This window comes from Parus major, chromosome 4, assembly GCF_001522545.3.
Source record: "Parus major isolate Abel chromosome 4, Parus_major1.1, whole genome shotgun sequence".
Classification (NCBI taxonomy): Eukaryota; Metazoa; Chordata; class Aves; order Passeriformes; family Paridae; genus Parus; species Parus major.
The window spans coordinates 25,621,415-25,637,903 of record NC_031771.1 but is presented as its reverse complement, the minus strand read 5'-3'; the positions used below and the strand labels follow the sequence as shown (position 1 = coordinate 25,637,903).

At 47.9% G+C, this 16,489-nt stretch overlaps 3 protein-coding genes and 1 non-coding gene across 7 annotated transcripts in view; 2 read left to right on the top strand and 2 right to left on the bottom strand.

The window, feature by feature from the left end:
• The window catches only part of SH3D19 (SH3 domain containing 19), an 82,930-nt gene extending 78,398 nt beyond the window's left edge, over nucleotides 1-4,532 (top strand). For all 3 annotated transcript variants that reach the window (XM_015624196.2, XM_015624195.2, XM_015624194.2), the window contains 2 exons: nucleotides 38-135; nucleotides 1,424-4,532. In XM_015624196.2, coding sequence (XP_015479682.1) covers nucleotides 38-135; nucleotides 1,424-1,540 — 215 coding nt within the window. In that variant the 3' untranslated portion in view covers nucleotides 1,541-4,532. The remainder of the gene's footprint in view (nucleotides 1-37; nucleotides 136-1,423) is intronic.
• A 1,883-nt stretch (nucleotides 4,533-6,415) lies between these two features.
• Nucleotides 6,416-10,001, bottom strand: RPS3A (ribosomal protein S3A). The gene is made up of 6 exons (XM_015624192.2): nucleotides 9,867-10,001; nucleotides 9,519-9,622; nucleotides 8,259-8,446; nucleotides 7,884-8,092; nucleotides 7,174-7,283; nucleotides 6,416-6,580 (listed from the first exon to the last, which is right to left on the bottom strand). The coding sequence occupies exons 1-6, from the start codon at nucleotides 9,926-9,928 to the stop codon at nucleotides 6,459-6,461; spliced, it is 795 nt and encodes a 264-aa protein (XP_015479678.1). The 5' UTR covers nucleotides 9,929-10,001; the 3' UTR covers nucleotides 6,416-6,458.
• On the bottom strand, nucleotides 6,866-6,935 carry LOC117244336. Its single transcript, XR_004497210.1, has one exon. It is a non-coding gene; the product is annotated as a small nucleolar RNA SNORD73 (small nucleolar RNA).
• Nucleotides 10,002-12,031: 2,030 nt separating the features above from the next.
• LOC107202808 (ribonuclease CL2-like) lies at nucleotides 12,032-13,057 on the top strand. Of its 2 annotated transcripts, none has more exons than XM_015623750.2 (2): nucleotides 12,032-12,138; nucleotides 12,525-13,057. In XM_015623750.2, the coding sequence occupies exon 2, from the start codon at nucleotides 12,531-12,533 to the stop codon at nucleotides 12,963-12,965; it is 435 nt and encodes a 144-aa protein (XP_015479236.1). In that variant the 5' UTR covers nucleotides 12,032-12,138; nucleotides 12,525-12,530; the 3' UTR covers nucleotides 12,966-13,057. The 2 variants fall into 2 exon arrangements, with proteins under 2 accessions (XP_015479236.1, XP_015479237.1); XM_015623751.2 differs by lacking the exon at nucleotides 12,032-12,138 and adding an exon at nucleotides 12,196-12,218.
• The last annotated feature ends 3,432 nt before the right edge of the window (nucleotides 13,058-16,489 follow it).

Sequence of the window (16,489 nt, the reverse complement as noted above, 5' to 3'; positions counted from 1 at the left end):
TCCAGTGCAAGTAACTTCTCTTGTCCATGTTCTGTAGCCAGGGTAGAGCTGTCACAGCCTGGAGGAGGGAAGAAAGGAAAAGCCAAAGCTCTTTATGATTTTCATGGAGAAAATGAAGATGAGCTTTCCTTCAAAGTAAGTACCTCTCTTAGACCAATTTCCAAGAGGTCTCGTGCTCCTAAGGAGTGCTAAAAAATAAGGTTCATCCACTGTGAAAATAGGCTTTAGACAAGAAGGATGAAGTGCATAGATATTAACATAGATACTAATATGCATAAATATTAATACATTTGATAAGTGGTCTCTAGAAAATATTTTTTCCTTATCACTCCTATTTCCTATCAGCAAAAATCTTCATTAGAGACACTGAAGAGGTCAGGAGTTGCAGAATTCTTGACTTCTCTGTTCTAGTTAATATGACAAGATAAACAAACCTTATTTTGCAGTGCATTCAGTTCCTGATTGGTTGATATGGTCAAGGGAGCCTCTCTTTGGACTAGAAAGAAAACTCTGAGCAGGAGGTAATGGTGAGAGTGACAGTGCTACAGCAGCCAGGCCTCTAAGAGAAACCTAGTACAGCAAAATCTTGAACTGCAACACAAGACAGAGTTGCCATGGGAATAAGGGGAAAAATTAAATACATGCTGAATGCCCAGATCATATTAAGCATGAACAAGAAACAGAGTGCCCTTGATTTAGATAACCAAGTTTTCAAAAGCAAATTTCTAAGAAATGGTAGACTTTCACAGGAGCTGAAACACACAGTATTTTCTCTTCAAAAACTAGCAAAATAGTTTCAGCATTAGCAGCTTGCAGTGCTGAAAGGATAGATGATTCTTTAAAGCAGAAAAGAGGAATAGAGGTACTGAAAGAAAGGCCAGTACTTCAGATGAAGGGCGTGGCGTGGGACAGTGAGAACAAAAGCCAGGACCAAACACAGGAGCTGCAATTTAAATGGTCATACTGAGCTCTTAGATTGCATTTCTTTTTTTTGGAGGGGGGAAGGTTTCCAAGTGCTAGAAAATACTAGGACTAAATTTTAAAAAAAAAATAATCTTTACAGTGTTTTAAGAAAACAAACCCTGGAAACACACACAAATAAACAGTAAAGCAAGGACCCCATGAGCCAGCTCTTAACATATGTGGAAAGCCAAACCAATGTGAGAAGTTATCCAGCAGTGCTCTTCTGTCTCTCCAAAGGTGGTGATTTTTCAGCATAGACAAGTATTTAGCCTAAGAGAGGCTTCAGCTGGTTTTGGCAGTCTCCAAGAGATGTAACCAATGGAAGAGACTAGCCATGTCTTACTCCTCTACTCCTTGATATTAATTGCTTCTAAATGGGATCAGCTCTGCACGCACTGACATTGCTCAGTAACATTGCACAGTAAGCTGTACTGACTCACATTTATTCCTTCTCTTACAGGCAGGTGACATGATAACAGAGCTGGAATCTGTAGACGAGGACTGGATGAGTGGAGAGATACTAGGAAAGTCTGGGATATTTCCCAAGAACTTTGTTCAGATTTTAAAAACACCGTGAAGTGTTGCCTTTGTAATACTCCCTGCGTGTGGGAGAGAATGTTTTCTACCCTAAAGGCACAGCAAAGACATCAACGAGTGTTGATAATCAATGTTTTGCACTACTTTTTCTAGACAGTCATAGTAGTATCTTGAAGTCAGATAAGAAAATTTGAGTCTTTTGTGACAGTGTATGTAGTCATGTTCCATGAATGCTCAGAGAGCAAAACAAGCAGGCTCTTAGCCATTTCCAACTAGGGAAATACTGTGGTGCAACACCATTTTAACTTATATAGCATTCTAGTATGTTTACTCTCTGGTATTACATTTATCATGCACAAAGTCTGCATAACACAAGCTGCTTTGGCCTTCTTTGAACTTCTTAAGATCCAAACTTTAAAAATTGTTTTAATATATAATTACAGCACTCAGTATGTAGATGAAGTTTGATATTCAGGTTTCATTACTGCTTGAGTTCCACATTAGCAGTAGAATCCACTTGTTTTATGACTTAGAGGATAAGAAAAATAACTGGTATTTCATAGTAGAAAAGTATCAAATCTAATACTGGTAAGAGGGGAAATGGAGAAATAAATCCTTGTGTAGTATCCTTCTATTCTTAGCCCAAGCTGCTCATACAGCAAGATCACGGAAGTAAAATTTTTAAGTGTTTTGCCTTTTAATGAATTCTGTTTAAATTGGTATGAATCATCTTAGACCTTCCTCACTTTCCCCAAAATACTTTGCAAGTACAGGTTTAGTTTTTTCCTACTGCCCACTGATCTTTGAGCACCATCCTACCCTTCTTTCCCAGCTGAAGTTGGTGACAGTGTTTATTGAGCTTTCTCAGATACAAGCCATGGAGTAGCTGCACTATTCCAACTATTTGCCCCTCCACTCCCCTCATGGAAGTGGAAAGCCAGTGTTCACTCAGACTGCATTTTATTTGTCACTCAAGCACTGGAACATACTTCAGTAACACTATTCCTATCCTTAACATGAAGGATATTATACAGCCTTGGGTTTAGTTTTCAGCAGACATGGGATTACTTTCCAGTTTGTTGCCACATACCGAATACTCTGAGCATCTTTTATAAATGGTCTGTCGAGGCCTTAAGGAAAACATGGCTGGCAAGAGGTTACTCCCAGCAGCTCTAACCAAGGCACTTGGTAAAAAGCAGCAGTGTAGCTTGACTGACCAACTAAAATGGTTGAGGTAGTTTCACATTATAGGAACTTCCAATAGTCAATTCATTTCTGTAAATCTGGTTTCTGACAAAACAGTTAAATAGAATCCTGATTAACTGCTAATTCCATCAGACTGGGATAGAAGAAATAACGCTGCAATTGCTTCTTTCACTGCTGCCAGTATTCCACCCTTTCTGCACTTTTTATCACAAAAAGGAACCTGTAGGCTGATGAGTCATTGCTCCAGAGAACTGCAGGTCACTGGGTATCGCGATACCTTCAACAAGACTTTCCTTCATGGGCTTGGCAGAGGGGCCAACAGCTGGAGATGGATAGACTGGAAACCAGAATCATGATGAGAGACCTTGAGTTAGTTTTAACTTAGTCATATCCCTGCTGACAACTTCACTGGTGTGAGCTCTAAGCATCACAGCAGCAACTACCTGCTGCTATGAGGGACTCGGGTGCACCTGAACTGGGGCCTAAGCAGGCTGGGGAGGGTGCACTGCCCTCCCTGTGCACTGGTTCCCATCACAGCAGGCAGGAATAGGCATAGCCAGAACTGCAGGCCTCCCCCAGCAAGGAATGGGCATCCATTCCCAGTGGGAGACTGGAGCGAGCCTGAGGGACCTGCAATGCAGACACGGCACTGTTCACTCAGCAGGCACTGCTGGGCCACAGACCCAGCCCCCAGCTTTGTGTTCTGTTGTGTTTAAACTACACCAAAACCCTTCACACAACAGGGCGATGAAGACCACACAAAGTTTTAATGAGCTGAGGAACTGGATTTCTACTTCCATTAGGGACTAACATAGTAAATAAAATGCTGAATTAGGTGCTGTTCTAGAAGGTTGGAAATGCAACCATGGGTACCAGCTATTATTTAGTTTTAGCAGCCCCAGCAAGCCTGTCTGCAACTCCTGTGGAATCACATGGAAGTCCACAGCCAAGGACAATCCTTCCCACTCTCCCAAGTTTTCCTGTTAAGAGATTCTAAAGGTTCTTGTTTATTAAAAAAAAAAACAAACAGTCATCTCCTAGAGAAATCCAAGGAATAGCCAGGTCCTTCAAAGACATACCGCACCAGTGTGGTGGTAGATGAGGCTAAAGTGTATGATGTTTACTTACTGTTTGTCTGGCAGTTTTCTAAGGTTTTGATACAAATCTCAAAAATAGAACTGATTTTTTTATATTTTTTTTCAATTTCCTCTTTCCCATTTTTATAGCTGTGTCTTGACCAGTTGTTTTTGTAACTTCACTGAATGTTTAAGTCAGTGCCTGTTCATTGACAAGACCACTCTGCTGTATGTAATCTCCTCCTCCCTGTGGGGCAGGGCAGGAGTAGCAGCAAGGCCTTTTACTCAGAGCACCGAGTGCCATCTACGGGCTGCTCGCATGGCTGCAGGCAGCTGAAACGGCGTCTGTGTGAACGCTGAAGCAAGGGAGATGCTCGGCTTTTACAGGACAGGATTTTCCTAAGACAGTGCCCAACACCACCGTGAGACCGCATACAGACAGTGTAAAATTCCTAAGGTGTACAAAAAAGCCGAGAACGAGGTGGAGTGCAAATTTTAACTGCAATGTAGTAGCAAATTTCAGCTGTTAACCTTGAAATCCAGCTAGATCTCCATGCATTAGAATAAAAGCCTCACCTACCAAAATATTTTGTTTGACCCATCCTCTGGAAATATCTTCAGGAAGATGTCTTTGTTCTCTGTACAATGAACAGTGTCCTAAATAAACCTTTGTTAAGTCCAGTAAGTTTGTTATGGTACCTCTGTAAATTAAGAATGTATTTAACCAATAAAATTTTTATAATTAAGTCATGAGAGCATTTAAATTCTTATGCTGTGGAGAGCTGAGCTTTCTACTTGACAGTTAGAGAGATCTTATTCTGCTTATATATTTAGCCCAGCTGGAAAGTAACACTCCACCCCCAGACAAGTAGTCCAAACCCCTCAAGAGAATCTGGATTGTTTTAACAGGTCATTCAAGCCTTTAGGCTTGGGTATGCCTCACACTCACCACCTACAGCATTTTCCTACCTGCAACAACACACACTGTGGTTCTCACTGTGTTAACGTTGTGAGGAAGACATGGCCTGATCCTGCACGTAATTTAGGTGTACTCTGCTGATGGCTGCTTTCATACTCCACTATTTTTCAGCTAGTACTCATTGAGAGAATATGGGATGCACGGTATTTCTTTCCCTGCTTTCCCCCCACCAGAGATCACATTTCAAAGCCTATATTTACCCAGAATGCCTACATGGCAATGCACTGTTCCAAACAATACATTTAAAAGCCAAAAAAAAACCCCAAGTCCTTGTTCTTTCCCCAAATCCTCTTGGACTAACTGTGGCACCATACAGTCCTCAGATATGCAAGTAACAAAACCCCTTCAAATTTGTGCCTGTCTGGGACTCCTGGAGGCAGGTGACACCTGCCTCAGCAGTACAGATGGAAAGAACACAGCAACATGATTCCTTCCCCCTGTTCCAAGGTTCTGAGTATTGAGCACTCACTACTCCTCCTTCCAGTACACAAAGTGGAAAAACCAGAACATACTAAAACTGTAACTTGGAATCACAAAATCACATCACCTACGGCACGCTGAAGTAAGTTCAAAACCATTCTTCTCAAACCATTTTGCCTATTATTTGGTCCAAACCAGAATAATCAACTAGGAAAATATGAAAATCGCTGACAGGGAACAGTACTGCCTTCATGGATAGCAGGGCCCCTTCTCCTTTTCCCCAGGAGCTTTGTTGTAACATTAACATTTTCACTATTTTCCTTTATTGTCCTAAGCTCTGTGACAACCAACTGCAAAGGCCAGCAGTTTCAGTGAACTCTGCATTTTTCTCTCAAGTTTAAATGACTTAACTTACCAACAATTTAACAGCACTAAGTTTGTTGCTCTATTCTAACAAATAAAACACACTGATAGCACACAAAACTCATTTTAGCCAGGAAAATCACTCTTTTAGCCAACGTAAGTTAAACAAGAAGCAAAAATGCTGTTAGATAATGGAAAACAGTCTTACTCAGCAAAAACAAGTGCTTTGTTTTCAGAATGCACAGCACTGCCTTTTTACAGAATTTTTTTCCTCCCTGAAGTTCCACAGGTTCTCCCTTACGGTCATCCCTCAGTTCTGACAGGTTAAAATCCAACACCCAACCCCACTGCTCAAGCACATTCTGGATTTCTGCACTGCTCGAAATTAACGCTGCTCCCATCATCATAATTACAACTTTAACACCTTCAAACACCTTCTGACCACCAGAGACCACACCTATCCCATGAAAGGTTGCATAAAATTACCAAATTTAAACATAGGCACATTTTTCTGAAGCAAGTCATCTGGATAAAACTGCAAGACTTCCCAATAACACCAAATTCTGACACAGGTTCCCCTGTGCAACTTCTGCCTTCCCTGTACTCTCTGAGGCACCTCTCACCAATACAACCTCTGCACACATACACAAGGGTTTTTTTTTGTGAGGACTAAAATTACTGGGAAAAACCAACATAGAGAATCCACAAAAAGGACAACCCACCTTCTTCCACCCATCTCCACAAGACAACTGGAGAAGTATATGAGTAATTTGTTTTTTTAAACCAAAACCATAAGTTTACCTTATTGAAAACTCATCCACACATCCAGTACCAATATTGTCCAGTAGTAATACAGGCAACCAAGCATTAGTTCTGTATATTAAAACCTTTTATTTTTCCACCAATTTTTAGTTTCACACAGACTCTTGCACGGGTGGCTCATATCCATCAGCTCGCTCTACCTTAGTGCCTGCCTCATCCCCAGAGGGCTTTCCAGCACCACCACCTTCACCATGCAGCTCCATCAGCTTGCCCACTAAAAAGAAGCAATGACAAACAGTGAGAGATGGACCTGTTAAAACCATTTTAAATTACTCAATTACTCATCATACACAAGTGAAACCACCATTTCAGAATGGAAAGCAGAACATTTTCTGTAGGTAGGACTAAGTCCATTGCAGACAGCTCATGCAGAGATATGCTGCTGCAATGACAGACAGACAGAAACAAGCAGTGAAGTAACGCTATGCAAACAAACTACAAACCACACCTTTTTTCTAAAAGGATCTGGACTCAGGAACCTACTGCTGCATTACATGGGAATGTCAGAAAAAGGTGAAATGGAATCATTCCACATCATCTGGGACCGAAACATTTTGTCATCATTCATTCCCAAAGCAAAGCTCTTCAACACTCAGCAGCATTCCAGGCGAGAATTCAAGCAGCTTCAAACTTAACGCTCACTGCTTGGCTTTCAATCCTGCAAGGCACACGTGGCAACAAGGACACACTATTTCCCTTCTACAACTACTTAAGCTCATAGATGCTGCTGTAACATCTTTATCCAAAAGCAAATCAGTTTAACTCCTTTCCACACCCTCCTGCAAATGTCTGCAGTAACACACTTACATTCAAACTTGGGCTTCTTGAGCATCTTCACCTTGCGGACATAGACGTCGTGCAGAGGGTAAATGGACTGACAGGCCTTCTCGATGTCCTTGCCAATGCTGTCTGGGATCCTGGGAAATCACAGAGCACCACAATGCTAAAAGCTCCACCTGCTTATGCTAAAAACTCCACCTGCTTCTGCTGCACTAACACAGGCTTTAAAAAAAACCTTAAGAATACAAAATACTCTACAGAAGTTTATGCCATCACTTTGACAATTTTCTTCAAGTACAGTTAAGTTCTAAGACACCTCCCTTCAATGTTAGAAGGGACGTAGTGCAAGTGTGCTCATTTTGAGAGCAAATCTGCTAACTTTTGGAAGCAATCAGCACACTTTGAAAAACTCTTCTATCAGAAGAGCTTGGAACATTCACAGTCCCAACAGATCAGAATCACAACTTCAGTTTGTAGAAATGTGAACCACTAAGCTTCTGCAGAGTGATTTACAATTATGCAAATGTGACAGCAGACTGAGGTCAGACACAATGCAGAGACTAAGAGGAAACACTTGCAGAAAAGGGCAATTGGCTTTTCCACACGAGGGGCTCCTTGCCTGGTCTCTGACAAACAGCTCGGGATGCCCCAGCATTCCCCAGGCACTCAGCAACAACCAACCCCCAAGTAACAATTTAAACTGCAGGGGAGAAAAAAATAACAGGACCAAAGCTTACAGCTTATTGACAACTTCCTTCAGGTCATTGGTCTGCACCTCCCGGGTCATGATTTCCATCATTTTCTTGCGGATCTGCCGGACCTGCTGGTGCTGGGCATAGGAAGTCTTGCGGATTTGGTTATTGCGCTTCTTGGTGAAGCCCACGCAGAAGAGGCGCAGCAGGTACCCATCCGTAGTTTTGACATCCACGTGGGCTTCAATCATTGTCTGAAAGAGGAAGCACCGAACCTTTACCACCCACACAGCACAGGCTGCCCAGCCCCACACACCCAATGCCGTCTGATGCCGCTTCAAACACAGCTTTGCCAGGCACCAGCGCTTCCCTCCCTCCCTGAAGGCACGGGCAGCGACACAGACCTTGTTTCTTACACACCTGCCATTTTTTGACCATGGAGCACATTTTGTCCCGTGTGAGGTCCATCCCATGGAAGTTGGTCAGACAATTCTTGCCCTGAACGTCCTCAGTGATCAGTTTAAATTTGCGGAAGGCAACTTCATCATTCTGCAGATCAGCCAGGCTCACTTCAAACACGCGGCCCTTCAGCCCGTCAGAGGCAATTTCTGTGTGATGGAATAGAATAAAACACCTTAGATTAACATTAGAAGCACATTCAGACACTGAATTCCCACTGGAATCCCGTTCTCACAGAACCAGCAAGGGTGGAAATTCCCCCCTTTGGGAGGAATCTTTTTAAGGTGATAGTATCAGGTGGGGGATACAAACAGCAGCATACAGCAGATTCCACCATAATAATTTGGTTTGTTTCAAGCATAAAGGGGTTACAGAGTATTTGGAAATTATGAACAGTAATGAAAAAACTAAGCATTAAAAGCCACAAGTGCTCAGCAGAGATGATGCAGCAATGAACAGGCCAGCACAATAATTTCACAGCTCCTCCTCCAACGAGAAACCATTTTAATAAAACTGGCTGGTTCACACTTCATTTGGCAGTGACCCTCATTTTATTTGTTTCACATGTTACAAGTCAAACAATCATCATCCTAACTTTGAGTGCAACCAGCAGAGTATCATAAAGCTACTTGGCCATTCTGCATGGCTAAGCCTCCAAAAATACGAGCACCTCTATCCAGACCCCATATATCCAGATCATATAAAACCAAATTTGCCCTCTAGTGATACAGCAGTGCTCACATTAAGCCAGCAATTCCACCTCTTACCTTCACCCAAAATCTTTCAATCTCAGAGATTTTAGTGTTTTGATGTTACGATCTCATTAAGACTAAGGTCTCCTGTGGCACTGTCACACATCTCCCCTGTGACAATCAGAACTACTGCTTACTTCTTCAACTTTTCCTAACTGGCCAGGTTACCACAAGAGAAGCTCGTTAGAAACTTCAGGCCCTTCCTTCCATGGTTTGGCTTTCTTGTACAAACAAGGGCCCAGTGTATGAACTTCCCTGCAGCTAAGCTCGTTTATTAAAACAACTTGGTCAACTAAAAAAACCAAAAAACAACACTCAAATCATCCAACTTTTTTAGCTTTCAAGTTCATATCAGTACAAGTAAAACCCGTTTTTCAGCAGTTTATTGTCCAAAAAGTTCTTTAACCGCTTGGAGGCAGCACACGGAGCAAACACAATCCCCTGTACTGCACCAACCCCAAGTACTCACTAGTTCCTTGAGTCCTGGTGACAAGCGTCTTCCCGATATTTCGGATGTTGAACATCGCCGGTGCTTTGACATCGTACCAGTCCTTCTTGGAGAAAGGGTCGACCCTTAAATCAAATGAAGACTTTTTTAAACGACTTTCTCAGGCCGGGCTGCAGCAAGACCTTCCTCTCCGAATGCCCGCCGCTGCTCCCGCCCCGCCGGGCCCACACCCGCTGACGCCATGACAGCATCGGCCCTGCTCCGGCCGGGCCGCCGCCGCCATCCGACCCGCATCCCCGGCATCCCGCCGCCGCGGCGCCCCACCCGGCGCCCCCGGGCACCGCCCGCCCGTGCCCCGGCGGCCCTCACACTTTCTTCTTGGCGCCCTTCTTGCCGCCCTTGGTGAGGCGCTTGTTCTTCCCGACCGCCATCGTCCGGCCCGCGCCGCGGAAAGGGCGGGGCGTGCGCGCTCCCGCGAGATTATACGAGACCGGCGCTCGCGCGAGACCTGCGAGAACGGGGCCGCCTCCAGCGCCGGGAGCGGGGGCGGCCGCCCGGGATGTACCACGGCGGGACGGAACCAACGGCGCGGGGGGGGCGGGGGGAGCCCGTGCCCATGAGCGCCCCAGCCTGGAGCCCTGCGGAGCACCCTGTCCGGGACTCCCGATCCCTGTGCCCCGGCCCGGGACTCCCGATCCCTGTGCCCCGGCCCGGGACTCCTGGCCGGAGCGCGGCACAGCGCTGCAAATAGGGATGCCCGAGTGGGGCCGCTGTGCGGGCGGGCAGAACCACAGGGATGAGGTTCCCTACACCGACTGTGCCCGGGCGAAAGGCAGGTGCCACCGCCTGCCCATTCTGATGTCTTCAAGCTGAATTATTTGTCCCCAGACTGAATCTTGTCACCTTTTGTAAACGTAAGTGACGTCGTCTGGTATTTTCTGCAATGGAAGTTGCTTGATGAACTTTGTATTTCAAGCATCCCGTAAGAGTACGTCATACAAATAAATATGGACCGATCGATGAGGAATACGCATTAGACAGGTGGGTTCATGTAAATTTTACTGTGTAAAAGATGTAACTTTTTACCCCGTGGTGTGTTTGATTTGTCAAACCCCCACCTTGCATCCCGCGCAGAATAAACCATGTCTCCTTCCTAAACTAGACTCTGTGTTTAGAGAGCTGATAAAATCGGCAGCTTTCCCAGGCCTTGGGGCACGGAGAGGACAACCAGAAGCTGATGGTCTGGGCTGCCCCAAATGCCTCGGCCCATGGCTCCTCTCCCCACCGCACAGGGCCGGAGGAGGCTCCGCTCAGCACCTCCTGCGTGGGCAGGGATGGGACATGGAGAAGCGGTGCCCAGGACAGCGCCAGGCAGCTGGGAGTCCCCTGGGACAAGAGGTGACCACAAGCTGTGGTTCACCAATGAGTCTCACAGCAGCCTCTGGTCACAATATGCCTGAGGCTCTGCCAGGTAGGATGGGATCCAGCACAGGTACCTGCACCATGCCAGCTAGAGACAGCCCGCTGCCAAGCATCCAGGCTTTTCCTCCTCCTGTGGACGCCATCCCTTTTCCACCCACACCAGGACAGTGGAAAGCAGAGTGTGTCTGAGGGGTCATGATTACAGACCCCATCCTCCTTCCATGCCCAGGAGCAGGCAGGGGGCTGTGCTAACTTTCCAAGTCTGTGAGGTTTTGACCAGATATCTGAGCTGTTCCCACTGTAGGGACTGTGCACCTTTGAGGAGGATTTCTTCAGAAGAAATGTAGAAATTCCACCAGAGCCCAGGGCAGGACCCTCTGCACCTTCACTGTGGCAAGTCTTGGAAGTGTTACAGCTCTTTTGGGAAAGGTGCTCATTCTCTCTTTGCCACTTCCCAGATCAGAGTCTCTCTGATGTCAGAAGAGGAGGATGGAGACCACTAGCACCCATTCATGACAGCCTCTCCTGGGCACTGCATGCCTCTCCCTCTGGAGGGGACATGCTTTCCTTGGGGCTCCAGTATGATGGTCAAGGGAGAGGAGTTGGAGTTTTGATGGACTCAGACTGGCTCCTGGCTCTTTGCTTTGTCTCTGCATCAATGGAGCAGCTGGGAGCATGGGAGGTAGCAGTGAGGAAAAATGCATCCAGACACTTCCCAGGAGTATGAATTTGCCTGCAAGGGGACACAGGGAAAAGGAACAAATAGGTCCCTTAGCACTGCAGAACAGCCACAGATGTGCCACATCTTTCAAGAGTTGTAGTAACATCTGCCAGCTGCCCCAGAGGTGATGGTGACATCCTGCTCCCCACCAGGGAACCACATACCTCACCCTGCAACCCGAAAGGTCCCAGGTATCCTGCCTTTCATGGGACCACTGGCCAAGGCCAGAGTGGGCAGGGGCCACCCAAGGGGATGCACGCAGACAGTCACGTGGTTTGTTAATGACTGCCTAATGACCTTGGAGGCCATGAGGGCGAATGGGGCCTCCTGGATACCTGGTTTTCCCCAGACATCCACTGGACCTTGCCCTTTACCCTGCCCCTCCTCCTGGATCCTTGCCCATTGGGCACAGCTGGGGCCAGTATAAAAGAGGTGCAGAGGAGTGGGAGGGATCCTGGAGACCTTGAGGCCATAAGGGAAACGGAGGCGCACACACAGGTGCGGGGTGCATTGGGACCAGAATGTCTGTGGGAGGGGTCTGTGGAGAACCCAAGCATCCAGTGGGGAAGGGAGGCTGAGTATGGCATCCGGGTATTGGGGCATGGGCTGGATCTATAGGGGAACCAGGGGTCTGAGGAGCAGGTAGGGGGTGTTCCACGCAGGGCTGAGGCTTCTGGGGAGTGCGAAACTTTAGGGGGCCCATGCGTATAGGCGAGATCCACAGAGAGCCCAGCTCTCCAGAGATGGGCCCCCACACGTTGGGAGAGGAATTCTATGGGACCCAGGGATTTCAGAGGGGGAATTTGTAGAATAACCAAGCACCCAGGGCGGGATTTCCAGCTGGGGGCCCAGGGGTCCAGATGCCCTAACCCCACCTTCCCCAGGTGTCCATGGCGGGCTGGGTGCTGTGCATGACCCTGGTGCTGGCAGTGCTGGCCGGGGCGGCGGGCGAGACCCGCTACGAGAAGTTCCTGCGGCAGCACGTGGACAACCCCCGGACGTCCACGCTGGCGGCGCATCGCTACTGCGAGACCATGCTGGCGCGGCGGCGGGTGACGGCCCCGGGCAGGCCCTGCAAGCCCTCCAACACCTTCGTGCACGCCCCAGCTGAGGACCTGGTGGCCGCCTGCTCCCGGGCGCCCGACCCCGACACGGAGTTCCACAGCACCCCGAGCGCCTTGAGCCTCACGGCCTGTCGCCTGCGCGGCAGGGACACGCGGCCGCCCTGCGCCTACCGCGCCCGCCAGATGCAGCACCACGTGCGCGTGGCCTGCCGCGACGGGCTGCCCGTGCACCTGGCGGGCACCTACGCGGCCCCGCAGTGAGCCCCACCACGGCGGTGCCATGGGCACGCGGTGCGGATTTGGCCTCCCATCGGGGGCTCTGTTAGTGCTGGCAATAAAGGAGGTGTCAGAGGCCTGGGCTCCAGCATCAGCTTCCTGGGGGACCCTGCGATCGTACGCCTGCCTGTGTGACCCCAACCCTGTCCAAGCTGTATTTGGCACCCATGTGCTTTATAAATCCCTGGGTTTTTCCAGCCTCCTGGGCGTCCCATTGCCTCCTGGGGTGTCTGTGCCCTCTCCTGTGTCGTCTTCCCTTTCTTGGGTGTCTCACAATTCCCGTGGGTGCCCCATAACCACCACTTCCCTCCCAGCCCTAGGCCCCCCAATCTCCTGGGTGTGCACCCAGCCCTCTCCTCAATATCCTGAGCCTTTGGGCGTCACATTGCTTTCCTGGATAACTCACGGTGTTTCCCCACCTCCCACATGCCTTATAACCCCCCTGGGTACCCCCAAATTCCCCCATCTCTGCCCTATAAACTGCCAGATGCCCCATCTCCCACATGCCTCTCACCCCATCTGTGACCTCTCTGGGGCTGAAGCTGCTCCCCCTGGGGCCCCCACAGGACCAAGCCCCAGCTGGGGCCACACAGAGTCCTGAACACAACACACACACACACACAAAATGTACACAAAACCTGCACTGTGCACACAAATTGCAGCCACACTTACAACACAAAGCATTCAATACACACAGCACACATGCACCAGCACATACACATGGTATGCACACACACAGAGGAGTTGTATTCCTGAGTCTCAATGGGATTTCGCACATTTCAGCTTGTTTTCATCACCTCTTGTCTTTCATTCTCCCTGTCAGTACTTACCAGTACACTTACAAGCTCCCCTTGTCTGATCCTTCTCTTCACCAGGCTGAACAGTCCCTGCTCTCTCAGCTTCTCCTCTGATCAGACATGCTCCAGTCCCTTCATCATCATCATCCTTTCCTTGCTGGACTCTCTCCAGTATGTCCATGTCTCATGTGCTGGGGAGTCCACCACTGGATCCAGCACTCCAGGTGTGTCTCAGTGGTGCTGAGCAGAGGAGCAGGATCACCCCTCTGTACGTGCTAGCAGCAGTCACCCTGCCTAATGCAGCCCAGTAGGCTCGGGGACCCCTTTGCTCTGGTCCTATTGCTGTGGGAGCACTGAGAAGTCCTGTGGGACTGCTGACATCCAGCTGCTGTGCTGCCATGAAAAGGCAGCCCAAATGCATCTAGAAAGTGTAGCTGAGGAGGAAAAGGAGTGCAGAATATAGTCTTCCCAATCCTTTTCCTCTCTCCCCAAGATACCTCTTGCTCATGTGCCTCAAGCACTCCTTTTCTGAAATTCAGGTGAAAGACATTTTGAGGGCGATCCATGGACTGGAGAGCTCCACCTCTCAGCACTGGCCCAGTAAGGGGACCACTACTCTGTGCACTGGGAAGGAATTGGGGTATTTCAAAGGTATTTGGGGCATTTCTGGACCAGCAACTTACAGCAGACTCACTTCTCCACCCTGCTCACTCCTGGCCATGGGAGGAGCTGACTGGCTCAAGAGGGGAATACCCAGGATCTCTGCAAGTACAAGGGCTTGATCCCTGCTTCTTGTTACCTTGGCTCTTCAGGGCTTGTGGAGGGAACATCTCCACTTGTTCTGTGGTAGCTGAGATCATCCTGGCAGTGGCAGAGAAAAATATGATCACTGTGATTTACCCCACAAGCTCTGCACTCTGAAGTGCATGGGAGAGGTGACACCCATCCTGGGGAGACAGCTCTGAGCTGCAGCCCCAAAACAGCAATGCTATTTCTGGGATGCCCAGCATGCTGAGGCTACCTGAGTCTGCTGGAAAGTCTGGATGATTCCTGGCATCTCCCATTTGATGGCAGGGCAGCTCCACCACTTCTGCACATCCCATCCCATTATTGCACGGTTGGTTCACTCCTCTGCTGTGTTTTCCCCTAAGAGGCAGCTCTGTTTCTACAGCATATATTTGTGTCTGTTCTTTGTGAAGGCTAAAGGGGAAAAAATAGCCACAAAGGAATCAGGATCATCCAGAGGGTGTTGTGGCCTTTGCCACAAGCAGCAGTGGGCCATTTACAGGCAGTGGTCAGCAAATTTGTACTGGCAGCAAGTAGCAAAAATCCAGGGAGCGACTGGTGCCTGAAAATTAAGGAAGGAATTTTGCAATATTATGTTTTAATAAATCACTGCATTCATTTCTTAATTTCTTCCTCATTTAGGTACTTTCATGTCCTGCCTAACAGTCAAATGTAAAGTTGTGAGGTTTGTGGTTCATCCTGCTTTGTAACAGAGAAACTGATCATCTCTGCTTTGTGGGTGGGAGTTAAGCAGCTTTCCCAAGGTCACAAGAAAGTCTGAGACAGGAGCTCAGTTCAGACCTCCTCAGCTCTATTTAATAGCCTCCCTTCCCATTTATGTGCTTTCTTTTTCTGAAGAAAAGAAAAAGATGCAACGAAAAATGTTTCAAGAACAGCACTACATGCCTGAAACTTGTCTCTGAGTCATATCTGCTTGACTTTCATGCCCAGAGTTTGCTTTAACAGTGGTCAGCCTGCTCTGCTCACTCACTCTATTGTCAAACAATCAATTCCTTCACCAGAAACTGGCTGTTGCTTGTTTAGCACAGGGAAATGAAACAAATAATGCTGACTCACACCCTTCATTATGGCTCACAAGCTTCCACCGCCCAGCCTTTGATGGTGTAAGATGAGAGGCATGAGCGGTGTGTCAATATTTCCAGTGCTACTGTGGAAATTTGTTCCTGCTCCTTGAAAAGCATGGGCATTTTTTTCAGAACCATAGCAGAGATTTGCTTAAGCAGGCAAAGACCTTCAGAAATATTTACTCAGAAAAGTCAAATATCAGCTCCGTGGATTTGGCAGAACAAGTAATGTAAAACCAGGCTGTTGCTGCATGCCATGCATGCCAAAATTGACAAGGAAAAAGCTCTTTTCAGTGTATCACTTGCTCTTAAAATATGCGCTGCACAAATACAGCAAAATACAAGACAGTTTCTGTGTAGCACATCCACCTTTCTTGTGTGCTTGGACCACTGGGAAAGGGGCTGCCAGGCTGCCTGGGGGCAGCACGAGACAAGAAAACACCGCTTTCCCTCTCCACAGTACCTCTGAGATCCTGGGGTCTGTAGTGCTCCTCCAGTCACTGCTCCTCAGCACTGTCCCTACGGCACATGGACCTCGAGCTGCGTTCCCAATCTGACATATCCTGTAATCCTCCTTCCCCCTGAGTGGGGGACACACTTGGCCCCCAGGGTACAGGGTCATCTGTGTCCCCTGCTACACAGGGAATGATCCATCCCCTCCACCATTCCTGCAGAGGTTCCTGGGCATGGGGACAAGAATGCCTGCTAGGAAAAGGGGAGCTGCTGCTCATGGCATGGTGGGGACAGCAAGAGAGGCATATGAAAGCAAAGCCCTCAAATTCAGCTGTGGCACTCAGCTGAGGCTTAGGTGTCATTTTCCCCACAACAGCTACACATCAGA